The sequence below is a fragment of the Dama dama genome, chromosome 5, assembly GCF_033118175.1.
Source record: "Dama dama isolate Ldn47 chromosome 5, ASM3311817v1, whole genome shotgun sequence".
Lineage (NCBI taxonomy): Eukaryota > Metazoa > Chordata > Mammalia > Artiodactyla > Cervidae > Dama > Dama dama.
Window position 1 is genome coordinate 1,826,300 of NC_083685.1, and position 26,618 is coordinate 1,852,917.

Consider the following 26,618-nt stretch of genomic DNA (forward strand, 5'->3'; position numbering starts at 1 on the left):
TGATAGACAGAGTGCCTGATGAACTATGGACGGAGGTTTGTGACATTGTACAGGAGACAGGGATCAAGACCATCCCTATGGAAAAGAAATGCAAATTGGCAAAATGGTTGTCTGAGGAGGCCTTACAAATAGCTGTGAAAAGAAGAGAAGTGAAAAGCAAAGAAGAAAAGAAAAGATATTCCCATCTGAATGCAGAGTTCCAAAGAATAGCCAGGAGAGATGAAAAAGCTTTCCTCAGTGATCAGTGCAAAGAAATAGAGGAAAACAACAGAATGGGAAAGACTAGAGATCTCTTCAAGAAAATTAGAGACACCAAGGGAACATTTCATGCAAAGATGGGCTCAATAAAGGACAGAAATGGTACGGACCTAACAGAAGCAGAAGATATTAAGAAGAGGTGGCAAGAATACCAGTTAATTTCAAAACCAGTAAAAGAAGTCCAAGCAATAAAGTAGAAAAATGCATTTAGAAAAAAAGGAAATACAAAGCAAAAAAAGGCAGACGGACCATCAGGTGAATGGATGGCTGAGCCCGACTAGCCACGCAAGGTTCAGAGCCAAAGGCGGGGGTTCCCTTGACCCCAGCAGCACGCCCCCCCCCACCTCCTGACCGCCTTGGCCTGGAGCCGAGGGGAGGACTTTGCTCCGCTCCCCTCGGGGAAACAGAGGGCCAGGGCGGGGCGGGGCACGCACCTGCAGCAGCAGCAGCTGGGCCGGCCTCTCGGGCACGGACGTCATGAACTCCAGGTGCTTGGCGCGGCCGAGTCCGCTGGGGCACAAGGTGGGGCGCAGCAGGCGCACGACGGCGCGGTGGTCGCCGGCCTCGTACAGCCGCTGGGTCTCCTCCAGGGACTGGCACCGCTCCAGCGACCGCAGGTTCTTGTCAATCTGGAAGAGGCCCAGGGTCACCGGCTCACCACCAAGCTGTCGCGGGCCCCCCGAGGCGGCCAAGGTTCTGCCCTTATCAGACCCAGACGAGGGGCATTCGTAGCAAGCGACTGCTTTACAGACAGCATTTCTGTGAGGCTCAAAGCATTCCAGGCTCCGAACCACAAACACACCAAAAAACACAACTAACTCAGAAGCATAGGCCCCAGACAGAGTATGCCAAAACAGTTAGCCAGCCTCCAGGTCATGCTTCAGCAACCCAGACCCCTGGGCCGGGGTATGAGGCTGCAGAGGCCACTCGAGCCCAGGCCAGAGGCTGGCACCTACCACCACCCCCTGGAGCCCTCTGCTCCAGGAGGCCTGCGGGCACAGGCAGCAGGCCACTGCCCCGGGCCTGGCCCTTAGCGACTGCAGGGCCCGCCGGCCACCCACACAGGTGGCCGTGTCACAGACGTGGAGCTGCGGGCAGGGCCGGGGCTGCACAGAGGGCAGGATGAGAACCTCGGCCCGCTGACCGCCCCGGGACCAGAGCAGTGCTGGTCTGCTTCTGGGGCGTTCCCCTCATCCTGCTGGAGCTCCCCCACACAAGGGCCTGGCAGCCAAGCAAGAGCCCTCCCCACCCCCAGCAGACAGCCCCGTTTCCAGCCCCCGGCCCCCGGCCCCCAGTGGGTGCTCTGTCAGGGCTGAACACCCTGAACACCAGGGCTGCCTCCACCGGGCCCCCTGCCGCCCCGCTCAGCCCCTGGCCCGTCTCCCAGTCCACAGGGACAGGTCAGGCGCTCTGCTCACCTCCTCCAGAGAGACCACCGAGTCGTTGTGCAGGTTGGGCAGGCGGACGACCACGCCTCCCTGCTCGGCGCCCGAGGCGGCCGCGCCCTGCAGCAGCTCCGTGCAGACATCGTAGTTCTCCAGGGCCTGCTCCATGTCTCCCTGGGCGGAGGAGGGGCACTCACCGCGCTCGCCAGGGCCTGCCTCCCGAGCCCCCCACTCCGGGGGCACCGCGGGGTGGGTGTGGCCAATTCCCACCGTCCCCCCAACACAGTGGCTGGCCAGAGTGGGGGCTCAGCACGTATCTGCTGAGTGGATGAATGAACGAATGATCCACACCACAGCTCTCGGGGGACCACTGTGACCCCTGTGGTGGGGAAGCACGGCCCAGCGTCTGTCCAGAGCTCAGGCGAAGGCGGCAGAGCTGGGACTCGACCGGGCCTGCCCCACTCCAGAACCGACCGAAGGGTGCCATGGTGTTCAAGGGACTGGGGGTCAGCCAGCCCACCCCAGTCCTCTAGACGACTTTCTCGGGAAACACAAACAAAGGGCCAAGGCTGCGAGGCAACCTCCCTGGGTCTGTGGGGCCCATGAGACCCTCCCGGTGCTGTGGCTAGGTGGGTGGTGGGCACACTGGTGCCAGGACCCTGAAGGTTGCCCCCCATACCCCGCTTCCTCATGCTGAGCCCAGCGCCCAGGTGCCATCACGCGTGCACACAGACACGCTCCATCACGTGACCAGCCCCTCCCCTCCTTGCTGGGTGCCTGGGCTTCCTCCCCAAGCAGCCGCCCCCAGACCAACCTGCAGCGCCAGGAATCGAGCCTTCAACCAGTACACGCGGACCACAAACTCCAGCCACCCATCCTCAAACAGGTCCCGCTGGGATGAGGCAAACGACAGCTGCAGGAGGTCCCCCAGGAAGTGGGCCCCTGGGAAGTCGGGTCCGAACCTGCCATTCACCACGCCTGCGGGGCAGTTCCGAGGAGACACTGAAAACCGTCAGGCCGGAGGGAGTCAACCTTGTGAGTGGGGCCCAGATGCTCTCCTGCTCCCCGAGGCCCTGAGCCCTCGGAGCTCCATGGCCCCAAGTGGCCAGTGTCAGAGAGCCAGACGGGCCCAACAGGGATGCAGAAACCCTGGGGCTCACGGCCCTCAGCAAGCAGACTGAGCTGAGCGTATTTGGGGACACGCAAAGTGTCCGGTGACGAACTGAGGAAATGGAGATGCCACGGCCCTCATCCCGAGTTACAAGCAGGCGGGTGGCTCCCGTGGGGCCCAGTCACTTCTCAGAGACCCGGGTCTTTCCTGGCCTGACAAGCCGACCTAGGAAATGTGCCCCCGCAGGAGTGACTCAGTCCCTGGCTCCTGCCCCCTCCGGAAAATGGGCCCCCAAGGAACATGGAAGACAGCCTACCTGCAGAGCTCCGGCCCTTGGTCAGCAGCCACTGGTCCAGCTGCAGCTCCATGCAAGAGAGGGACATCAGCATCATCTCCTGCAGGACCGGTGTGGGGGGTCAGCGATGGGTCACAGGGGCCGAGGGTGGAGACAGAAGGAGCCTCAACTAGACCCTATTCTGACGGGGACAGCACTTTCCCCTCTATGCACTTTCCATCCTGAGAGTGATAACCAGTGACTACCTGCTGGAATCTAAGGACAGACAGATGGATCTCCCTGGGACGGACTCGGGAACACCAGTGAGACCCCCCGCCTCCAGTCCTTGGGACCGTCCCGTGCAAAAGGTGGCCCTTCCACCTGCCGAGTGCAGGCCCTCAGCCCTGACAGCACCTGGGGTGGGTGCACACTCCCCCATGCACCGGGAAGCTGAGGGCCAGCAGTAAGGAGGCGCGGGCCCAGCCAAGGGGGCACAGCTGAGAAGTGACCAAGCCGTCTGTCCGGGGACCAAAGCTCAGCCCCTCCCGCCGCTCCACCCTGCCCCAGGAGAGCAGACCCAGGCAGACGCTGCCAGGTGGCAGTGCCAGGAGTGTCCCAGCAGGGGCTGCCTGCCCAGGGGCCCCTGACCCACACAGCCCTGAGCACTGTGAGCCCAGGGCTCCTCCCTGGGGGCCCTGAACGCCCCAGCGTGCCCCAGAAGCAGCCGTCCTCCTCGGGGAGGAGGGTCAGGGCGCCCTGCGGGCCCACCTGGATGTGCCGGCTGCTGCAATCCCTGAGCAGCGGGTTGGGCAGGCTGGCGCTGTGCCGCCGCCAGCTGTGGTAGGTGCTGAGCACGACCTCCGCCAGGCCGGGCGGCCAGCGCAGCAGGAACCTGCGGCCCATGCTCTTCAGGAAGCGCATCATCAGCTCCAGGATGCCCCCGTTACTCAGGTTCCCCAGCAGGAAGGTGTGCACGTCCTGCTTCTCTGCCGGAGGAGGGGCCCAGCGTGAGGGGGGCCCGACGTGAAGAGGGGGCCCAGCGTGAGGGGGGCCCGACGTGAAGAGGGGGGACCAACACGAAGAGGGGGCCCAGCGTGAGGGGGACCCGACATGAGGGGGGCCCGACATGAAGAGGGGGACACGACGTGAGGGGGGCCCGACATGAAGAGGGGGACCCAGTGTGAGGGGGGGCCCGACGTGAGGGGGGCTCGACACGAAGAGGGGGCCCAGCACGAGGGGGACCCGACGTGAAGAGAGGGGCCCAGCGTGAGGGGGACCTGACGTGAGGGGGGCCCAGCGTGAGGGGGACCCGACGTGAAGAGGGGGACCCAGGGTGAGGGGGACCCGACATGAAGAGGGGGCCCAGCGTGAGGGGGACCTGACGTGAGGGGGGCCCAGCGTGAGGGGGACCCGACGTGAAGAGGGGGACCCAGGGTGAGGGGGGCCCGACACGAAGAGGGGGCCCAGCGTGAGGGGGACCTGACGTGAGGGGGGCCCAGCGTGAGGGGGACCCGACGTGAAGAGGGGGACCCAGGGTGAGGGGGAACACGACGTGAGGTGGGGGACACGACGTGAGGGGGGCCCGACATGAAGAGGGGGACCCAGCGTGAGGGGGACCCGACATGAAGAGGGGGACCCAGCGTGAGGGGGACCCGACGTGAAGAGGGGGACCCAACATGAAGAGGGGGACACGACGTGAGGGAGGACCCGACATGAAGAGGGGGACCCAGCGTGAGGGGGACCCGACGTGAGGGGGGACCCGACGTGAAGAGGGGGACCCAACATGAGGGGGACCCGACATGAAGAGGGGGACACGACGTGAGGGAGGACCCGGCATGGGACGGGGCAGCATGACATGAGGGGGACCCGGTGCAAGGGGGGACCCGATGTGTGGAGGACCCCGACGTGAGGGGGACCCGATGCGAGGTGGGGGCGACATGATGTGAGGGGGGGCCCCGACGTGAGAGGGACCTCAATGTGAGGGAGGGCCATCTGACAGGAGGGCCATCTGACGTGAGAGGGACCTGACGTGAGGGGGGACCCGACGTGTGGATGACCCCGACATAAAGAGGACCTGACGCGAGGGGGGACCCAACGCGAGAGGGGGGGGGTGACGTGACGTGGGGTCCCCCAACATGAGAGAGGCCTCAGCATGAGGGAGGGCCATCTGACGTGAGAGGGACCCGACGTGAAGAGAGACCCGACGTGAGGCGGACCCTGACGTGAGGGGGGGCCATCTGACGTGAGGGGGACCCGACGCGAGGGGGAGGGCGACGTGACGTGGGGGGCCCCAACATGAGAGAGGCCTCAATGTGTGAGAGGACCATCTGACGTGAGGGGGGGGCCATCTGACATGAGCGGGACCTGACGTGAGGGGGGCCCTGACGTGAGGGGGACCCGACGCGAGAGGGTACCTGATGCGGCAGGGGGGGATCCCAACACGAGGGGGGCTGCAACATGAGGGGGGCCCTGATGTGAGGGGGGGGGGACGTGAGGGGGACCCAACGCGGGGGGGGGGGGGGGAAACGTGAGGGGGACCCAACGCGGGGGGGGGGGGGGAAACGTGAGGGGGACCCGACGCGAGGCGGGGGACATGAGGGGGACCCGACGCGAGGCAGGGGACGTGAGGGGGGACCCGACGCGAGGGGGGGGGGCGTGAGGGGGACCCGACGCGAGGCGGGGGACGTGAGGGGGGACCCGACGCGAGGCGGGGGACGTGAGGGGGACCCGACGCGAGGCGGGGGACGTGAGGAGGACCCGACGCGAGGGTGGGGGGGACGTGAGGGGGGACCCGACGCGAGGCGGGGGACGTGAGGGGGACCCAACGCGAGGCGGGGGGGGGGACGTGAGGGGGGACCCGACGCGAGGCGGGGGACGTGAGGGGGGACCCGACGCGAGCGGGGGACGTGAGGGGGGACCTGACGCGAGGGGGGACCTCCACGCCAGGCCTGCCTTCTTCGGGAGAGGAGGGCACCAGTGTGGAGAGCCCGAGCTCCCCACAGCTGTGGGTGCCCCTGTCTGAACCTCCAGGGCCCAGGAGGGTAGGGTCTCACGTGTCAGCACAGTACCCAGCGCTCGGCCACACCCAACTGAGACAAACCATTCGACCAGAAGGCCTGCGCCAGGACAGTCCGGCGCCCTCACCCGGCTGACCTCAGAGCTCAGGCGGGATGGAGCCAGCCAGCGCTGGCCCACCCCCAGCAGCGCCTGTGGTGCCCACTCCTACCGGACTCCATGAACGTGGCCGAGTCGGACAGCCTGTGGGGCCCCGCGCTGGGGAAGCTCTCCAGCCTGGCCTCTGGCGGGACTTCGTAGCTGTTAAAGGGGTCGTCTTCCTCCTCAGGGTCCAGCTTTCTCAACCTGCAGGGAACACACCAGACTCACACAGGCCCTGGCACACATCCTCACGCCGGCCTGGCTGGCCCCAGGCAAGGGGGCTCCGCCTCTCCGGCCTTTTGTGGCCCGTGCCCTGCCTTCACCCATCCCATCAAGTGGTCACCAGGCATCGGGCCGAGGTCGGAATGCAGCCGGGATTGCAGCGACCCCTGCCCACAGGAAGCTGACCTTCGAGTGGGGAACACAGAAGGGACCCACAGAGAGACTGATGCCCACAGGGAGCTGGAGACAGTGGCCGCAGGACTTTTCCTGGACGGCAGTTGGCCAAGCCTCCACATGCTGAATCCCAAAGCGGGCTGAGGGGGTAAGGAGAGAGTGGGGGAGCAGGTGGCACCTCCACGACTCCTCACAGTGCTCTGGCTCGGGGGAGAAGGGGTCTCTCCCGGCAGAGCCCCCAGGGACTCCGCTTTTAGTTGTCCACGCCGCCCCCCCAAGGATGGACAGGTGGTGCCTCCCGACCTCGTGCTGCACAAATGCACTGCCCGCCCCCTCTGGGAACTGCGCCCAGCAAGCCGCTGTGTGCCCCTGCCCAACCATTCGAGGAAGCTGACGTGAAAGCCACACAGGAAACCAGCAGTTGAAACAAAGATAAAAGAGAAGGAAGACACCATTCCTCAGCAGCGGGGCGGGTGAACAAGGACCAGGGCGGGGCAGCGGGAGGCAGGGGTTGTGGGGGGTGGCCCTGGGGCGCACAGCACCTCCTTGAGGTGGCCCCGCTGGGAGGCCTGCTCGCAGAGGGGCGGCTTGGGAGGAAGCCACCAAGAGCCCACGTCCTGCTCACGCTGAGAACGGCTCCACTCGGGCACCTCCCTCTCCCCACAGAAACAGAAAGGCAGGAAACTAGGAACACAGCGTCCTGTGGCCAGAGAGAGTCACAAGCGCCGAGAGCTCCTGGCTGCCCCCCCACCGGCCTGGATGTGCCGCCCCGGAGCCAGCTGTCAGGAGCCAGACGCCAGCTCAGCACCGAGCAGGGTGCTCACGGACACACGGCCAGCTCCCAGACTGCAGGGCCACGGAGGGGAGAGAACGGTGTAAAGTCTCAGACACAAAGTCACAGGGCACGGGGGAGGACGCCCCGGCTCAGGACGCGCCCCTCAAGTGTCGGCGGGCACAGAGCACCCGCCCGCTCTCTGCGCTCAGGCAAGGGCGGTAGGAAGTCTAGCAGCGTAACCCGGGAGAGCGCAGACACTGAGGCCCCAAAGCGTCTGACGTAGGGGACAGGGCAAGACAGGGGCCGGAGAAGACCCAGGGGACGAGCACAGGGGCACAGACCCCCTTCCCCAGGCAGCCGGGCCCATCTCCTCCTGGGAGGCTTCTCTGAGAAACCCAAGAAACAGGGGACGACTCCCAAACCTGCCATCTACTTTCTCAAGCTCCAGGGACCCTGCGGAGGCCGGAGAAGCCAAGCAGGCACCTCCCCTCCCACGGGCCCCTCGGATGGGCTGTCCCGGCATCTGTGCCTGGACAACAGGAGGCCCAGGCATGAGGCGTGAGCAGCAGCCCCAGTCCAGGGGCAGAGGAGGTGCCCACGGGGAGGCGGGAGGGAGGCGGGAGGCTGTGTGCTTCCTCTGCTGAGACCCAGAGCACCGCACCTGGATGGCAGGAACTTCAGCAGCAGCTCCTGGAAGTCCACCTTCTCTTCCTTCTTACACTTGGTGTTTCGGACGCGGGCAGACCGCCGCTTCGCTGTCTCCCCGCTCTCCTCGGAAATCTTCTTCCGTTTCACCCCTTTCTTGGATTTATCTCCCCCGGAGACATCACCTTTACAAACAGAGCAAGTTGAACGCTTAGGAGAGTTGGGCCATGGAAACGCACCTCAAGGCGCTCAGTCCTTTTATAACCTGCTTGCATACTTTGCTTGTGGCTTCTCAGACATTCAAGAAATCTCCTGTCCCCTCTAGCAAAAAAGATCCTGAGAAAAGGCCATTTCAAATCCCTTAATCTCACCCCTTTCTCACCCACAGGCCAGGCCTCAAGACTACTTTCCAAAGCTACAGAATGCCAGGGTCTGAGGGTCAAAGCTCCCCCACTGGCTGTCCTGGGAGGGGGCTAAGCAAGCAGCAGGGACCCTGACTCTGCCCTAGACCAGGGCCCAGTGACAGGATGCGGGCAAGAGGGTCACATGATTCGTAGCAGACAGGTGTCACTTGTGATGAAGTTAAAAAGTTAGAAACCATCACATACATGTTCATTCAGAACCTTCTTTAGCTGCCACATAGGCTTTATCAGCGACACAGAAATCTAGGAAAGGCTTAGAAGCTTTGGTCGAAGTTTTTTTGGAAGGCTCCGATGATGATAAAAATCAGTAATGCCATTCCAAGGGACATGACCACAGACAGCCGGGACTGCTGGCTGCTGCTTAAGCTGGGAGTGTCAGTGCCCAGCAGCACAGCGGGCAGGGCAGGGGCCGGCCAGGCCACAGCTCACAGGCAGCAGGGCCTGAGGAGCTGTCCCCGAGACCAACCCCGCACCCAGGGCCCCACTGTGGAGGGAGGCTGGCCAGCAGCCCCGTGCTCTCCTGCGCGGCCGGGCAGCAGCAGGACCCGGCCTTTGAAGGGCAGGGCGCTCCAACTCTCACTGCCACTCAGCAGACGGGGCCCCTGAAGCCCAGCCCGGGGCCCGCTCACCAGTGGGGACGCCCGTCTCCAGCAGGCTGGGGCTGTGCAGCGGGAAGCTGGCCGCGGGCACGGGGGCGAACGACAGCAGGGGCTCCGCCGCGGAGGCGGCGGGGCTGGCGCTGGCGGGGCGGGGCTGGAGCACGCTGACGGGCGCCGCCTCCTCCGGGGATGCGGGGCGCTGTCCGGGGTCCTGATAGTCAGACAGGTCGATCCTCTTGCCGAGGCTGGGCCGCGGGGGCTCGCAGGTGGTGAGGTGGCGGTACGTGGCCAGCAGGCTCTCGCCGAGGCACTTCCAGCTGCAGGGAGCAGGTCACCACGGGGCTCAGCACCCACCACGGGGGGGCCCTGAGCCCAGCCCACCGTGCCCACGAGGGCGGGGGGCCGGGGTGCAGGACCGCTGAGATGGAGCTGCTGGAGCTGGGGCGGGGCCCACACCCTCCGCACGCCCCGCAGGAGCCCCAAGGCATCTCGGCCCTGGCAGGCAGCGGCAGCTGTGGGCTCACGCGGTAATGCCATCTGAGCAAGGTCCCGTCTTTACCGCCCAGTGGCCTTGCCCTGCGGCCACCTGTCTGATTTCCTGGGAGACAGCTACTGACAGGGATGTGCTCCAAAGGGGCTCAAGAGCTCCTGGGCCGGAGCATGCCGCGTCCAAATGGAGAACTTGGGAGCCTTGCGTGAGCAGGCCGTGCTGCGTGCTGTGTGTGGTGAGGGGCGGCAGGGCTCCGCGGCACGCGGTCTGCTGCTCTGCGCTGTGTCATCGCGTGTTGTGCTGCATGCCAGGCTGTGCTGTGGCATGACGCAGGGTGGCATAAGGTACCCACCCACCCATCCCTGAACAGCTTGCCAGGCCCTCAGACTAAAGTGCTGCCTGCCCGACCTCACTGCCCCACCCCCCACACCCTCACCTGCGTAGCTTCCTTCAGTTCTGCAAACAAAACCACGCCCCACACACTGCAGGGCCTTTGCACAGGCTTCCCTCTGCCTGACCCATGCCCACTCCTCCCTGGACTCCAGCTCTGGCCCTAAACCCTCTCCCACCCACGCAGCAGCGTGACCCTGTCATGAGTGTGGACTCGCGAGCAGGACGCCAGGCCCTGCGGTGGGCTCCCCACTCACCCTTAGCCCCTCAGAGCCCTGATGGCCCCTGTCCACCTTCCCGTCTCCCCTCGGGTGGGCGGTGAGAGGGGCTGACAGGAGCGTGGCAGGTGGCAGATCAAGGACAGCGTGGACAGAGGGGCTCCTGGCAGCGGTCACCTGCCTGTGTGCCCCGTGTCCCCGCCCATGCAGGGCCCTGCAGCCGCCTGGCACCCTGGACAACCTACGTGAGGAAGGGGATGGGCTGCACCAGCTTCAGGTCCGGCTCCTTCTCGCGCACCGTCAGCGCCTGCCGCCTCCTCCGCAGCCCCAGGGCCTCGTCCACGATGGCCTGCGACTCGGCCGCGCTCACTGACACCTCGTGGATGGACATGTCACTGAGAGTGCGAGGGACAGAGGCATGACCAGGGCACATCAGAGCCACGGCGCAAATCCTGCACACGGGCGTGCAGTGAGCACCCTGTAATCTGCATTAATTCTTCCACAAATAAAATTACCAGTGGGCTGAAAAGGGCAGTAATTAGCATCCTTAATACTCATGTACACTGCATGACTAACGCCCTTTAATCTGTTCACAACTGGGCAACAGGTCTTCATCTGCATTAGCAGGACCACACTGACAGCAGAAAAATCACATGCTGCTCTCATTCTTTGCTGAAAAGTTTGTAAGGATTTAACTATCCCATACTGTCCATCCAAAAATAGCGCTCAGACCAGCTAAGCTCACCAAAGCTGATGGAAGTCAACAGCAAGGGTGGGACCTTGAGGCCCAGCATGCTTCCCACGGATACACCTCTGCCAGCAGAGGCCCCTCCCTGCAGGGCTCCCCTGCACTCATGGGTCATCACCCACCTCCCCAAAGAAGGGCAGTCCCTTCAGGACAGATGGGAACAAGAGATGCAGTCTCCTGAGGTATAAACACCAGGACAAATGACCACTAACCCCCAGTGGAAAACTCCCAGGGCCAAGTTGATACCATGGGCGGGAGCAGTGGTGAGGGAGGCAACCCGAGCTTGGAAAGCTGCCGAGGGGGGACCTGGGAGCCAGAACACAAAAGAGGCAGGAGAGTGGGCCAGGGAGAGGTGGGGACTCCCGTGAGGGTGCTGGGGAGCCAGGGCAGGGCCAGCAGGGCCAGCCCAGAGCCTGCGGGCCCAGGACTGCTCTCCTCCCGGGGAGGGGGCAGGAGGACTGGGTGGTCAGGCTGCAAAGGGCCTCAGAGACGCCGCTATTGAGCACGGGCCCTATCCCAGAGGCAGGCAGGGTGGGTCAGAGGCGGGCCAGGCAGTGCGGAAAGCCCCGCCTTGGAAAGGGGAAGGCGGGCAGCGAGGTGGACAGAGGCAGCCCTGAATGCCCGAAGGAGAGGCGCGGGCAGGGCAGACCGTGAGGGACCTACCACTTGAGGAACATGTGGAGGGAGTCCTGGCGGAGGCACGGCTGCTCCTGGAAGATCTTCTCCTTGAGCACCAGCCCCTTGCTGTAGCAGCAGTCCTTCTCCAAGGCCTTGCAGATGAAGTACAGGCATGCTGGCAGAGAGAGATAGGTGTGACCCTGGGCTGCCTCTGACACCCTGGCCTTGCCAGTGATGCCAGGGAAGGGTCCCTGCTGTGGGGGCCAAAAGACACCGGGAAAACAAGGACAAGACACCACCTGGACCCATCCAATCAGGAACCATTTCTGAAAATAGTAACCCCGAGGCTGCCGGGGAGGAGGAGGATGGGCTGGGCAACCTTTCTGGGGAACGGGGGGGCATCACACACAGAACCTCGACCCAAGAAACCCACCCTACAGGGGCCAGCTGCCTGCAAACCAGAGCACGACTGCCAGCTCGCTCTGCTCTGGACTGGACGGCCCAGGGCCCGGCCCAGCTCCCCAGCCTGAGTGCGGATGCGAGGCACTCCCATCAGGAATCAGCAGAGGAGAACAGAGCGGGGAGAGGGGAGGAAAGCCAGGACAGAGGCCTGGAAGCCAGGTAGAGGGCTGGAAGGAGGGCGGAGCCGGGCCGCCCCACCAGCCACCCACTGCAGGAGAGTGGGGCTCCCGGGGGGGGGGGGGGGGGGGGCCGCAGCAGGGCTGATGTGCCCACAGCAGAGGGAGGCCCGCCGACTCGGCTCAGGGTCCACCTGACAGCGGCTCATGCTCTGCGTGGGGTTAAGCTCAGGGATGCCCGTCGGCCCTCACAGGCATATACACCGCTCTGTCCCCCAAGCCATCTTCTGCTCAAGACCTGGGTTTACCAGGCACAGAGCCTGAGCCAGAGCCTGAGCTGGGATGCAGAGACGGCAGGATACTGAAGGCTGGGCCTCCAGGGGGCGCCCGAACTCCAGGACAGGCCCCAGGGAGCCGACAGTCAGGGAAGATGCAAGCGCCAGAGTTGAAACAGGGAAACAGGTGACATGCAGACGGCCACGGAAGCACACGCACCCGTGAGGGGACACGAGGCGCGTGTGTGGAGGTGACCCCACGTGCGAGCGTGCGATGTCAGACGTGCAGAGGACAGACGGCGGAGGCCCGACGGCGCAAGGAGCCAGACGGGCGGGCCCGGCCTGCACAGGGCAGGGGCGGCTGAGCTGGCTCTGGGGACCCAGCAGCTGGCCCCTGCCGCCAGGCTCGAGCACATGGAGCCAGGGAGGGGTGTGGGCCCAGCTTCCCAGCCTTCGCCACCCCTAGAAAGGGAAGGAAGAGCCGCCAGAGCCAGCCTCCCGGCCGAAACCGTCACCCAGGCTGGGTGCTGGTGCACGTCTGGGCCCGAGGCCAGCTCCCCTGCACCCTGTCCTGCCCGGGGCCCTCCCACACAGCGGCCAGGAGGAGCCAGCCCAGGAGACCCAGAACCCCGTCAGCGCCCGCCTCGGGACGGCCCACAGAGGGCCATGTGTCCCCTGCAGAGCAGAGGGCCAGGCAGGGCCCTCTGTAGAAGAGGCGGGGTATTCTACAGCGCTGGGGAATTTGCCAGAGCCACTCTTCTACAGGTAATGCAGGCCACCAGAATAACAGGCCTGTTACTGAATGCAGGCCGCCAGAATAACAAGATTTTGGGAAAGCCAGCTCCTAAATCTAACCTCCACTCTTCTACCCCATCTAGTCCTTCTCCTCTGCCCCAGGGCCAGGCAGGGCAGAGGGACGCCACCACAAGGCAGACGGGGGCTCCGTCTGGCACAGGTCTTTCCAGCGGCCATGCTGCTCTACACAAGGAGGGAAGGATACAAGTGAGCGTCTGGCATTGGGAGTGAGGCTGCAGCCGCCAGGCCCCCTGTCAGCAAATTTCAGGAGCAGGCCTGGGGCAGGACGCAGCGGGGTGGGGGGAGCAGGGGACGAAAGGCGGAAGGGAACCCGTCTTCCTACCACAACGCGAGCGGCAAGCCTCGACTGAGGAAGAAAGCTAGCAGAGCGTGCTGGGGAAGCAAACACATCTCCGTCCCCCGCACGCTGGGCAGCCAGCCAGCCCTTCCACACCAGCGCCGGCCCCGAGCTCAGCCAAGCCACCCTCCCTCCTGAAGTGCTCGCGGGAGAACTCAGTCACGCCCCACTCACTGGTGTAGTCGCTGAGGGTGTACAGGACAGTGATGAGGTTGTCCAGGCAGGGCCAGTGGTCAGGGTTGCACCGCAGCCCCTCCTCAAACGCGTGGCGAGCCAGGGGCACCCGGATGAGCCTCAGGGCCACGTGTCCAATCTTATACCAGAGGTTGACGTCTGTGGAGTCCAGCATGACCGCCTGCAAGCAGGGCCGCATACGCGTGCTCAGTCGACCCCACCACCTCCAGCAGGCGTCCGAGGGGACAGCACTGGCCTGGCCCCCCAGACTGCCCAGGGATGACAGGGGAGCCACGCAGCCCCCAAGGGCTGCCGAAGACCCACGGGGCACACCTCCAGGTAGAACTCCATGGCCGTCTCCAGGTCCTCCCGCTGGGCAGCCAGCTGCGCCAGGTTCTTGTACGTGGAGTACTTCAGCATCAGCCCAGGGTGCTTCAGCCCCTCCTTCTCATCACCAGACGGAACCGCCTGGGAACGCGGCAGAGAGGCGCAAAGTGAGAGCCAGGCCCTGAAGCCTCCGCGGGCGGTCAGCAGGGCCCCTGGCCTCCGTGCAGGCCTGGGGGCCAGTCCAGAACCACCCTCCACTGGAAAACAGTATGGCCCCAGGGGTCTTTCAAGGACCCCTCCACCCCCACCCCAGCTCCGAGCACACAAAGGAGAAAGGCTGGACCCCTGAGAGGCAGTTTGCAGGCCATCCGGGCAGCAAACGATAGGGAGGGGACACTTCCAGACGCCCGTCACGCCCGAGGGCCCGAGCCCGGAAGGTGATGTTTACAGCACTTGTGTGCTGGCCGCCCAGCGCACCCCACACCACTTCTGGCTCCGGCGCTTCACTAAGCGGAAGGCCCTGGACCATCGGCAGCGCGCCGCCACACTGTGAGGAGGACAGAGCGCCCCCACCTGGTAGACTGTGAAGCCCTAGCAGGAAGGGCAGCTGGCATTTGGGGCTGTCACTCTGTCCCTAGAACTGTTCCGCATGCTTCTCCGGACTCGCCCGGCCTCGGAGCACCCCAGCGAGAAGGGCATTCCGCAGGAGGGAAAGCCCGGGGCCTCACCTCCCGCAGCAGGCGCGCCTCCAGCAGCTCGTGGTAGGCCTTGGCGGACTCCTCAAATCGGTCATGCTTCTGCAGATCCAGGGCCTTGTGGTACAAGGCAAAAGCCTCTGCTTCCTGAAAACCAAGACGGGGGACATTTTTAGAGAGCACAAAGGTGTGTCGTTTTAGGCCGACAGTGTGTGAGGGGGCTGCACTCAAGGCTGGGCGACCCGCACTCACGTGGTGGAGACGGTCCCGAGGCTCCGCCCTCCCAGGGGCTCACTGCTCAGCGGCGCCCCAGGTGGACCGAGCAACATGGGCTCAGCTGAGTCTAAGCAATGGCAGGCAGCACGCCGAGGCCACAGCCAGGGCAAGGCCAAGGTCCCAGGAGCCGCGCGGACACCCTGTGTGAGGGTGGCCACCCCAGCCAGAATAACCCAGACCCCAAGAGGGAAACGAGACTCCAGGGCCAGCTGCAGAGGAGCCCGTGACCACACACCTGCGCCTCCTTCGTCTGGGTCTTGTGACTTTTACAGCTTCCTTCATGATCGTCTTCGACGGTGGAGCTGGCATTTAAGGCTGCAATTCGAATCTAGAGGCAGAGGTATGAGGGGGGAGAAGAGCTGCTTTCAGATGAAAGGTGGCTCATCTCGTCAGTAGCCCACAAGGCGCACACCTCTCTATAACACAGTCCACTTCAAACAGCTGCAGCCTCCCCAGCTGTGGGGCTGAGTGACGGGTGACCACCCAGGGAAAAGGAGAACCGGAACATTCTGAAGGGACCACACCAACCTGCTTAGGGAACATGTCCACTACAGAAGGGGCAGGCTGGGGACACCCAGCAATGGCCTGACGCAGCAGAAGACCCAGGCATCAGAAAAACAGACTCCAGTGACAGGGGCTGTGTCTCTCTGCCACAGAGATGTGGCCCTGCCAACCACCCACAGGAGGGCGGACACCCACACCCTCGAAGGACGGCCTTCAGGGCCCACCCAAAAACCCACCCCTCACCCTGGAGTGCCACGGCCAAGCACCAGCACATACCATCATCAGAGCCTCCGGCACCACCCAGCAGCAGGGCAGGGCCAGCCCACACGGCTCCTAGGGAGGAAGCAGGACAGGCTGAGGGGGGGGCGTCCCGGAAGAGCCGGGCCACGGGGAACCCGGGTCCAAAACCACAGGCCTGTGGCTCTGGGCACACAGGTTAGCGGGCCTTGGGACAGCTCTGCAGTCTGTCGCCTAGGGAGCCCCTGGCCTTGGGCTGGGCACCCACACTGGCTGGACAAGGCCTGGGGGACACGGAGGAGACAACCTGACACCGCCCCAGGGCTCACTGCTCAGCACACGCAGTAGCTCGACAAACAGTGATTTCCTCAAAAGTTGAATAAAATGGAAACACAGGCAGCAGACAGAGAACAAGTCACCCGCAGGGATGGAGGAATGTGAAGGAGGAAGGTTTGCGGTAAGACCCAGAAGGAACAGCACCGGGGTGCAGGCGGGGACACCGGGGCCTGGAGGGCGGGAGGGAAACGTAAAAGAAAAAACTATGGGAAATATCAAGGAAAAACTTAGAGGTAGGCAGACCAGTGTGAAATCTGTAAAAAACGATAGGACTGGTGAGGACGTGCAGAAATCAGACCCTCACCCTGCAGATGGGAATGAAAAACAGTGAAACCTACTGGCAGTGGCAGTTGCTCAGAATGTTAGATTCCACTCCCAAGGGAAAGGAAAACATGTCCACACCAACACTCGCCCATGAATGTTCACAGCAGCATTATTCATGACAGATTAAAGGTGGGGACAACTCAAATGTCCACCTGACAGATACAGAAAACGTGGTATGTCCATGCAGCCAATGGATGATTATTCAGTCATAAAACAGACTACACTTGCTACCACCTGGCTGAACCTTGAGAACGCAGCCATTAAAAGAAGACCAAGGCCACAGACTGCTGATTCCATTTATGTGCACCGTCCAGACTCCACGAGGCCACAGAAGCAGGAAGGAGGCGGGGGCCGGGGGAGAGGGACGGATGGGGGTGACTCCTGCCGGGAACAGGGTGAGGACGGTGGTGTTGGGTACCAGATGTGTGCACACATCCACACTCATGGATCTGTGAGGTCTGATAAAGGAGACAGGGCAGGAGCCTGACTGAGGCAGCAGGGTGCAGGCGGCACGTCCCAGGAGGAAACCCACAGAACTGGGCCCTCAGGGGCCTTCAGGGAGCAGCAGGGTGCCGGGGAACATGGGGCTCCAGCTTGAGGGGTGGGATGAAGACGCAGCACCACCAAACGCTCCAGGGAGGGCAGAGCAAGGCGCCTGGAAACGGCCCAACCAGGGGTCACCACAGAGCCCCGCGTGGGCCCGGCAGGCGGTATAGCTGAGCCTTGGCAGGGACTGAATGCGTGCTCTACTCGTATAAAACAAAATGACCACGGCTCCCGCCAACAGAGCTCACAGCTACGACCTCCACACGGGCTCTGGCTTTTCCAGGGGCTCTTACAAGGAAGGAAAAAAGCACAGTCTTCTTCACAGACAAGGAAGACACAACCCCACTAGGTTGATAGCTATTTCATCTCCTGGCTTCTACATTTACAAGCAATGCATGCTGCTGATTAACTCTGGAAACAGTGGCTTCACCATAAACTACACTGTGATGGACACTGTGACCACCAAACAGTCAGAGGGAGGGGGCGGGGTGGGGGTGGGGGCACGTGGTAGGGAGCAAGAGAAAAGTAGAAACCATAGCACATGCAAAGGGATTATTTATCGTCCAGAACACAGATCTTTTAAAATCCAGCTATTTATTTTTGCATCAATAGGAAAATCATCCGAGGAGTTAACCTCATATAGGCTGGCATCCAGGTGTATTTGGGAGAACACTGACATTTTTTCTTTGAATTCTAGGAACTTTATACACATCTTATTTGGGAATATAACATACCTACCAATTCAGTGGACACATAACGGAGAAATGGGCATTTAATGTGGCCAAATAGAAGATAACTTGATTGGTGGAATACCTATGCCTGTCTCCACAAAATCTATACAGGTAACAGAATATGTTCATAGTGGAAAATAAAGTATTCAGAATATGAACATTTCTAAAATCTTACCCCACAGGTAGAACATGTTTGTGTTATTTTGGCTTAAAATGCATAACTTCTTATCATGAGAAAATAGCAGACAAGCCTAAATTGAGCAATATCAGACAAAAAGTAGCAAGGTCAAGAAGTTAATAAAACACTGAATAAGAACTAGGGTTGTGACTTTGTAGAAAGTGACAGTTAATAATATAGTGTCTGTATGAGTTTCCTTTTACTGACAATTGCACTAGGATTACATAAGATGTTACAGTTAGGGAAGCAGGCTGAGAAACATTTGGAAACTCATTGTATCATTGTTGCAACTTTCCACTAAGTCTAAGTGTAGTTTAAAAGACAACCTACAGAATGGGAGAAAATATTTGCAAATGCTGCAACTGACTACGAATTAATTTCCAAAATATACAAACACAGCTCACACAGCTCAATATCAAAAAAACACACACACAATCAAAAAATAGGCATAAGCTCTAAATAGACGTTCCTCCAAAGAAGACATACAGGACTTCCCTGACATACAGTCCAGTGGTTAAGACTCCATGCTTCCAAAACAGGGGACACAGGTTCAATCCTTGGTAGGGGAAGATACCACATGCCATGGGGCAACTAAGCCCGTGTGCCAAAACTACTGAGCCTGCGCTATGGAGTCCTCAACCCACAACTACTGAAGCCCAGGTACCCCAGAGCACATGCTCCAAAACAAGAGAAGCCGCCACAGTGAGAAGCCTACACACAGCAAACAGAAAGGAGCCCTGGCTCACCCTAACTAGAGAAAAGTCCACATAGCAACGAAGACCCAGCACATCCAAAAATAAAAATGCAGATGGCCAAAAGACACATGGGGCTTCCCTGGTGGCTCAGATGGTGAAGAATCCGCCTGCAATGCAGGAGACCTGGGTTACATCCCTGGGTTGGGAATATCCACTGGAGGAGGGCATGGTAACCCACTTTAGTACTCCTGCCTGAAGAATCCCCATGGAAAGAGGAGCCTGGCATGCTGCAGTCCATGGGGTCAAAAAGAGTCGGATGTGACTAAGCATGCACAAGACAGATGAAAATATGTTTAACATCACTCATTATTCAGTCAGTTCAGTTGCTCAGTCGTGTCCGACTCTTTGCAACCCCATGGACTGCAACACGCCAGACTTCCCTGTCCATCACCAACTACCGGAGCTTGCTCAAACTCATGTCCATAGAGTCGGTGATGTCATCCAACCATCTCATCCTCTGTCGTCCCCCTCTCCTCCTGCCTTCAATCTTTCCCAGCATCAGGGTCTTTCCCAATGAGGCAGTTCTTCGAATCAGGTGGACAAAGTATTGGAGTTTCAGCTTCAGCATCAGTCCTTCCAATGAATATTCAGGACTGATTGCCTTTAGGATGGACTGGTTGGCTCTCCTTGCAGTCCAAGGGACTTCAAGAGTCTTCTCCAACACCACAGTTCAAAAGCATCAATTCTTCAGCGCACAGCTTTCTTTGTAGTCCAACTCTCACATCCATACATGACTACTGGAAAAACCACAGCTTTGACTAGACGGACCTTTGTTGGCAAAGTAATGTCTCTGCTTTTTAATATGCTGTCTAGGTTGGTCATAGCTTTTCTTCCAAGGAACAAGTGTCTTTTAATTTCGTGGCTGCAGTCACCATCTGCAGTGATTTTGGAGCCCCCAAAAATAAAGCCTCTCACTGTTTCCATTGTTTCCCCATCTATTCGCCATGAGCTGATGGGACCAGATGCCATGACCTTAGTTTTCAAATTATTAGAGAAATGCAAATCAAAACTACAATGAGGCATCACCTCACACCAATCAGAACGGCCATCATTAAAAAGTCTACAAACAACAAATGCTGGAGGGCATGGAGAAAAGGAAATCCTCTTACCCTGTTGGCGGGAATGTAAACTGGTGCAGCCACTATGGAGAACAATATGGAGGTTCCTTAAAACACTAAAAATAGGGCTACCATATGATCCTGAATTCCCAGTCTTAGGGATAGGGGGTAGCGGGGGACGACGGACCTAATTTGAGTTTGCTTTTCAACCATTTAAAAATGTAAAAACCATTCTCTGCTCTTGGGCTATAGCAAAACAGTGGGCTAGTGAGCAAACAATGATTTCTACATTTTCAAATGGTTGAAAAACTTCGGGACACACGAAAACTACTTAAACTTACATAAGACTCAAACTTCGGTGTCCTTAAATAAAATGTTATGGAAACACTGCCCCTCTCTTGCATACTGTCTTTGGCTGTGTCCGCAGTACTAGACAATGTAGAGCCACCAAGTACTTATATCATTAGAAGTATACACATTATAGTCACAAGACATAATAATAATATAAAAAACAATGAGGGGCCGGCTCACAGGAAAAGACCGTGATGCTGGGAAAGACTGAAGTTGGGAGGAGAAGGGGACGACAGGGGATGAGATGGCTGGATGCCATCACCGACTCGATGGACATGAATTTGAGCAAGCTCCGGGAGTTGGTGATGGACAGGGAGGCCTGGCGTGCTGCAGTCCGTGGAGTCGCAAAGCGTCGGACACGACTGAGCAACAACCAAAAGAAGGGTCACACGGAGGGAAGCCCAGCCGCGTGTAAGCCACATACACAGCACGCCCTGCAGTGACCCAGGCGCCCCAGAAGCGAGGGGCCTCAGAGCCGCCTGCGCAGCGCCCCGCGCCGCGGTGCGGAGACTCGATCGGGCCCAGGGTCGGCCCGGAGCCTGGAGCCGCCGGGCCACGGAGGGCGCCGGGGGCTCGGGACATCAGCGGCCGCGCCTCCTCTCGGCCTCGGTTTCCACCCGCGAGGGGCGCTCACCACGCAGCGCCGCCGCGAAGGTGAAGTGGAAGGACGCGAGGCTGGGGGTCAGCTCGGGGCCCTGCGCCGCGACCGCCGTCCGGACGGCGGCTCCCGCCGCGGTGCCCCGCCGCGACCGCTGGCCCTAGGCGGAGCCCCCCAGTATCAGGCCGCCAGGCGGGGCAGGGAGCTGACTAGAGGCCCCCGCCGGGCCGCTCCGGCTCCCGGCCTCGGTCTCCTCGCGGGAAGCCCGGGCGCCAGCCCAGCCGGGCCCCGCGCCCGCCGCACCTCAGGCTTCCGCCCCCACCCCGGCCCTCAGAATCGCGCCCCAACCCCGGGCCGCCACAACCCCGTCGCCCAAGGGCTCACCAGGCGTCTCCACAGCAACCGCCTGTGTGGCCAGACCCCCCGCGCCGGCCGGCTGCGCGCCTGACAACAAGGCGCGCTCCCATTGGCTCAGGTGCCGGCTCCGCCGGCCAATCAGAGAGCGCGCACGCGCCGTCCGGCGCGCGGGGCCCGGGCTGCCTGCAGACGCGGCCACGCGCAGAGGTCCGACCGTGGCTGCGGACTAGGCGCCAGCTCCCGCCAGTCCTGTTATGCAGGAGGCGCCCATTGGCGGGGCCAGGCCCGCGGCCCTGCACAGTAACTACCCTGTGCAGTAGTAACAGAAGCGCACTACTGTTTCAGCCTTCGGACAGGTGCTGTGGAGGCCGTGGCAACGTGGGGACACTTGGAGGGAACAGGGGAAGGAAGAGCATCCTTCTTGACATTGCCCGTGCCTCAACCTGTTCCGAAAAGGATTTGAAGTTTAAAAGGCACAGATACACAAGCAATTCTTGACGCAGAGGAAAAAAGGGCAGACCTAGATGTAACACCAGAAACTATAAACCTCTTAGAGGAAAACACAAACAGAACCCTTGATGACATATATCAAAGCGAGATCCTCCATGACCCACCTCCTAGATTCACGGGAAATAAAAACAAGCAAACAAGTGGGACCTGATTAAACTTAAATGCTTTTGCACAGCAAACGATAAGCAAGGTGAAAAGACAGCCCTCAGAATGGGAGAGAATAATAACAAATGAAACAACTGACAAAGGATCCATTTCCACAATATACAAGCAGATCTGAAGGGTTTCCGACATGGGGCTTGGGACTTGGGTGGGGGGGGGGGGGGGAGGAGGCAACACTCTTGGGAGCTACATGTTTTAAGAAGGGGCTTCACACTGGTTGACATTCATAGAGGCTTGAGTCCAGTAAGAGTGATTTAAAGAACAAATGTTATGGCTTTCTCGTTGACTTTAGTAAAATCATGGTGAAGAACTGGTAGACAGTTCAGTACAGTAAAACTTTATTGATATGCCAGGAAGTACAAAAATAACAGTCACCAACCTTAATTTGGGATATAACCGGGTGGGAGGTGGTGGTGGTGGTGGGAGGGTTTAAACAGATGATGAACAGATGGTTTCAAAGTTTCAGAGATAACTTGCATTCTTGGATGCAGCTCTCACCCCTGAGTTGTATTGCAAAAGATGTTCTGAAGTGAACGTTGAAAAAAGATGGGGAGGGCGGTCCAAGCAGCAGAGAGCTGTGTGGCAAAGGTTTGAGCTGAGAAACAGTGCAGGCCATGCAGGAGTCTCATGCAGCTGTTATCAAGGTGCAAAATGGGGGGCCACGATGCCCGCATGGGGGGAGGGGCCAGTCGTCACAGCAAACTGATGACCTCACTCACTGACGGGGTCCTGGAAAATTTAGGCCTGAATCCCTCCTTGAGCTTGAGTGCTTCAACCACTCATTTACATCCCATCCACAAACATTCCTTGAAGCCCTTTGGGAAGCAGGACATCCATGCAGGCAGAAGGAATGAGTGCAGAGATAGCTGGGATAGGGAGCCAAGGGTAGGACCTCCAAGCTGTAGCTTTTAACAAGTTCTCAGCGGTGGTCAAAGCTATGGTTTTTCTAGTAGTCAAGTATGGATGTGAGAGTTAGGCCATAAAGAAGGATGAGGGCTGAAGAATTGATGCTTTTGAATTGTGGTGCTGAAGAAGACTCTTGAGAGTCCTTTGGACTGCAAGGGGATCAAACCAGTCAATCCTAAAGGAAGTCAACTGTGAATATTCACTGGGAAGGACTGCTACTGAAACTGAAGCTCTAGTACTTTGGGCACCTGATGAGAGGAGCTGAAAAGACCCTGATACTGGGAAAGATTGAAGGCAGGAAGAGAAGGAGATGACAGGGGACCAGATGGTTGGATGGCATCATTGACTCAGTGGACATGAGTCTGAACAAGCTCCAGGAGATGGTGAAGGACAGGAAAGCCTGGCATGCTGCGGTCAAAAATAGTTGGACACAACTGAGCCACTGAACAACAGCGGTGGTCAGGTAAGGCACATTCCTTAGGAAACTTATTAACCAGGCAGATGCACAGACTGCAAATCAGTTTGGTATTTCGTTGGTGCACAAGGATGATCAAAGCTTTAATGGGGGCAGGGAAAGTATTGACCAGGGATGTAAACTCTGCATCTGAAAGAAAGCTGAAAAGGAGACTTCCATGCCACGCCTCCCCCACCCTCTGTGTCCTCCGAAATGCAAAAGCGTGATATGCGCTTTAGATTGGGGGAAGGGGCGGGGGCAGTAACAAGATTCCATTCATTCCATTTCTAGAAGCAGAGGCTGCATTTCTGGGCTTGCCATTTGGCACGTGGATCTTGCAAGGTACACAGCTACAGAGAATTCTCAGCACAACGCACAGGAGATGATGGGCGTCGCAATGCCCAGGGAAGGGCCCTGAAGCCCAGGCTGAGGACAGGAATGTCGGGTCAGCAGAGTCTGCAGGAAGGCCCAGGCTGGACCAGCTGCCTGCCGCTCCCCACCAGCCTGAACAGGGGCATGAAGAGGAGCGCCTCCAAGAAGCCCTCCACCCTCAGATTCCAGCAGCCAAATGTAAGACATGAAACACAGCCCCTGAGGACAGGAACCTCCCACCTCCCAGGTTCCCTTAAGGTCCCCACCTCATAAAGCAACCTGCTGCCGGGAGTGACCCAGAATGCCTGGGGGTGTGGGTGGGAGGAGGCAGTGGTAAAGGGAAGCAGAGAAGTTAGGTTTGAGACAAAGCTCTCTTCATTTATTTGTTGTGAGGATGGGGAGGAGAACCACACAGAGGTGCCAGAAGCTGCTGTCCACCAGGCCCTCGCTGCCAGGAGGCCTCTCTGGAAGGGCTGTCAGCTCAGAGGCCCTGGGTGCCCTACACGCCCGTCATAAAAAGGTCATGACTGTCCCCTTCTTGCCAATCTGCCAGCGCTCCAAGGGGAAAAAGCGGATCACTATCCTTCAGGAGATGGAGAAAAAAGATATCATCAGCTCTTTGGCTAACGCCTTACATTCTAACACCCCCCAGCCAGACAGTCCCACTGTGGGCTCCAAGGAGCCTGCCTTAGCCCCACCAGGCATTTTGCAAGCCTGTCTCACCCCATGAACACTCTCCCCCAACCCCAGACAGGGCAGTGGGCACGTCAGGGGTGGAATGGTGACTGTCCACCATCATCACCCACCCAGAACAGACAGGCAGCCTCTATCTGTGGTCACTGTATGTGGGTTCACAGGGGAGCCTTCTCTCTTCCAAACTGCAGGCCCCCAGGAACAGTATCCCAGCCCCTGTTTTTGCAAAGCCTGGCTCAAGAAGTCCAGGCATAACCACCTCCCTCCCCTCATCCCCACATATCTGCAGAGTGAGTGAATGAGCTCCTCTCCCAGAAGTGACAGGAAGTTCCTTGTGCAGAAACAGGATACTTGGGATAGCCTAGGGCCAAGGAGGTATACATGACAACCTCAGTCGTCCCATGTGTAAATGGGCATAATGGAGCTATCTCCATTGTGGGATGAGATGTCCCCATAATGGGATGGCATGTCCACATGGGGGGTATAGACAAAGGCACAAAACTTCTAAGGATCAAATGGGGTCATGCATGTGAGTTATCTATCAAATCTCTGGTATGTGGTAAATTACAGGTTACTTATCGTTGTTAGAATTCTTATGGCTCCCAAGATTAAGGACCAGGTCTAAGCACCCCCAGAAGTGACCATTCTTCACCCACTCTTTCTGGGCCAACAAAGGCTCTATTCTGAAAGGTTCTTTCAAGATTCTTCTGCAGTTAGTTCCTCATAGGCATAGACTCGGCTCAGGAATATTTTTCACCCAAGAAGAAACCATGACCTTGCCACAGAATCCCAGGTTTGGGAGCCATGGGGGCTTCTTATTAGAAGCCGACTCATTAGAAAAGACCCTAATGCTGGGAAAGATTGAAGGCAGGAGAAGGGGACGACAGAGGACTAGATGACTGGATGGCATCACCAACTCAATGGACATGAGTTTGAGCAAGCTCAAGGAGATGGTGAAGGACCGGGAAACCTGGTGTGCTGCAGTCCATGGAATCGCGAAGAGGTGGACACAACTGAATGACTGAAAAACAACCACTGAGGGCTTCTTGGGAACCATTTAATCCATGCCTCTCTATTCACAGAAGAGAAGGTTACAAACCAGACACGGTTTACTTCCAGGTTTGTTTGGATTCCCCCGGCTGCATGGGACCCAAAGGTCACAGCCTCAGGACATACCCAGAATTCCTCCTGTCCAGCTTAGAGAAGTCCTAGAAGATTACTCCTGTTTTCCTAACATATGGAAAAACCAGAGGGCAGATGAAAAGTGGCTTTGGTTCTGTCGGGGTAGCAACATTCCGCCCTGCCAGCTGCCAAGGCAGGCACAGTAGTGTCATCCCACACAGTGCCCCCAGTAGTGGTTAAAGGGGAGCCTTCCCATTTCACAGATGGAAACACTGAGGTCCCAGAGGCCATATCTTGCCCAGGTGTCACAGGAACCACTGCAGAGCCAGGAATTCATTCAATTCCACCACCACTCTCAAGGTGGGCTGTCCACAGGCCCATGGGGTCAAGGGGCCAGGCGGCACCAGATCCTTCTTGTCCAGGGTGAGGAATTAATTTTTCCCCCAAACCTAGGAGGGGCCTGAGGTGGGATCCTGGCCCCCAGTGGCACAGCAGTCCCAAGAGGGTCCTCTCCCTGCCCCCCTACGCACCGGTCCTCGGCCAGGTCCAGCTCCTTGGTGAGGAACTCGAAGAAGCGCGCGCTGTGGCCGCGGTTCTCCTCGGCCGTGCCCACCACACCGATGGAGGAGACGAGCAGCTGGGCGCTGGGCTCCGCCGAGCCGTTCACCACCATTGCCAGGCCGGACCGCACCGTCACGTTCACGCGCTGCGGGGATACGGGAGTTTAGCCTGAAGCCGGCGTTAGGCGGGGATCATGCTGAGGACCTGGGGAGCGCGGGGTGGGGGAGCGCGGGGTGCAGACGCGCGGGCTCCACGGGGGTCAGGGCTGGGGCACGAGTCGGGGTCCTTGGAGGTCACTTCGGGGTCACGGCTGGCCAAGCCGACACGGAGCACGTGTTGCGAGCGGGGCCACAGGGCCCTGGAGTGCGGGAGGTCGGACTTGGCGGCAGGCGGCGGGCGGGCGGACGCGGAAGAGTCGGGGTCACGCTGGGGAAGCGGGTCGCAGACAGAGCCCGACCCCGGTCCGCCAGCCTCCTCCCCGCCCCGTGCTCCCCGGCCCAGGCTCACGTCCTCAGGCTTGCTCAGGATGGCGGCAGTGGCCGCGCAGAGCCGCTTCTCCAGCCCCGCGGGAACGCGGCCGGCGGGCAAGCTCGTGTCCAGCTCAACGAACGGCATGTCCAGCGGGAAGGGTGCGAACGGGCGCGGGGTCCGGGTCTGTGTTCTTGAAGGTCCGGCGACTGGTAGCCACGGGGCGGGGGTGCCACGGAACCTGCTCTCCTCATTGGCTGAACAGAAACGCAGCGCCCCCTGATTGGCTGCCTGGGCTACCTCCCCCGGGTCTCCGCTGACAGCCTCCGCAAGGGCTGGCACCGATTTCCGGAAGTGTTGTAGCCCGGCCCCCTCCGTGTGACCCCGCCCCCCCAAAGAGGTTTTGGCGCGCCAGGCCCCGCCCACACGCCA

At 59.9% G+C, this 26,618-nt stretch overlaps 2 protein-coding genes across 7 annotated transcripts in view; both read right to left on the bottom strand.

Annotated features, from left to right (window-relative positions):
* Positions 1–21,027, bottom strand: part of CABIN1 (calcineurin binding protein 1) — a 70,601-nt gene extending 49,574 nt beyond the window's left edge. For 4 of the 5 annotated variants that reach the window (XM_061141440.1, XM_061141439.1, XM_061141441.1 and 1 more), the window contains exons 1-16: positions 20,966–21,027; positions 15,744–15,800; positions 15,199–15,291; positions 14,721–14,834; positions 13,999–14,133; positions 13,666–13,846; positions 11,531–11,660; positions 10,365–10,514; positions 9,052–9,338; positions 8,017–8,185; positions 6,255–6,388; positions 3,797–4,014; positions 3,071–3,149; positions 2,458–2,645; positions 1,677–1,817; positions 693–887 (exon numbers count right to left, since the gene is read on the bottom strand). In XM_061141440.1, the coding sequence (XP_060997423.1) occupies positions 693–887; positions 1,677–1,817; positions 2,458–2,645; positions 3,071–3,149; positions 3,797–4,014; positions 6,255–6,388; positions 8,017–8,185; positions 9,052–9,338; positions 10,365–10,514; positions 11,531–11,660; positions 13,666–13,846; positions 13,999–14,133; positions 14,721–14,834; positions 15,199–15,291; positions 15,744–15,749 (2,220 nt within the window). In that variant the 5' untranslated portion in view covers positions 15,750–15,800; positions 20,966–21,027. The remainder of the gene's footprint in view (positions 1–692; positions 888–1,676; positions 1,818–2,457; positions 2,646–3,070; positions 3,150–3,796; positions 4,015–6,254; positions 6,389–8,016; positions 8,186–9,051; positions 9,339–10,364; positions 10,515–11,530; positions 11,661–13,665; positions 13,847–13,998; positions 14,134–14,720; positions 14,835–15,198; positions 15,292–15,743; positions 15,801–20,965) is intronic. The other variant, XM_061141438.1, reaches the window with a different exon arrangement.
* Positions 21,028–23,699: 2,672 nt separating this feature from the next.
* LOC133056278 (D-dopachrome decarboxylase) lies at positions 23,700–26,427 on the bottom strand. Of its 2 annotated transcripts, none has more exons than XM_061141442.1 (3): positions 26,226–26,427; positions 25,688–25,863; positions 23,700–23,920 (listed from the first exon to the last, which is right to left on the bottom strand). In XM_061141442.1, the coding sequence occupies exons 1-3, from the start codon at positions 26,331–26,333 to the stop codon at positions 23,842–23,844; spliced, it is 363 nt and encodes a 120-aa protein (XP_060997425.1). In that variant the 5' UTR covers positions 26,334–26,427; the 3' UTR covers positions 23,700–23,841. The 2 variants fall into 2 exon arrangements, with proteins under 2 accessions (XP_060997425.1, XP_060997426.1); XM_061141443.1 differs by having other exon boundaries at positions 23,700–23,925; positions 26,226–26,422.
* Positions 26,428–26,618: the final 191 nt, after the last annotated feature.

What these genes read in the sequence shown, in the direction of transcription:
- LOC133056278 (XM_061141442.1), bottom strand. Translation starts at nt 26,333, where the DNA reads ATGCCGTTCGTTGAGCTGGACACGAGCTTGCCCGCCGGCCGCGTTCCC. An exon ending in TCCTGAGCAAGCCTGAGGAC is followed by an intron (nt 25,864 to 26,225) that starts GTGAGCCTGGGC and finishes GTATCCCCGCAG; the next exon opens with CGCGTGAACGTGACGGTGCG. An exon ending in CTGGACCTGGCCGAGGACCG is followed by an intron (nt 23,921 to 25,687) that starts GTGCGTAGGGGG and finishes CCTGAAGGATAG; the next exon opens with TGATCCGCTTTTTCCCCTTG.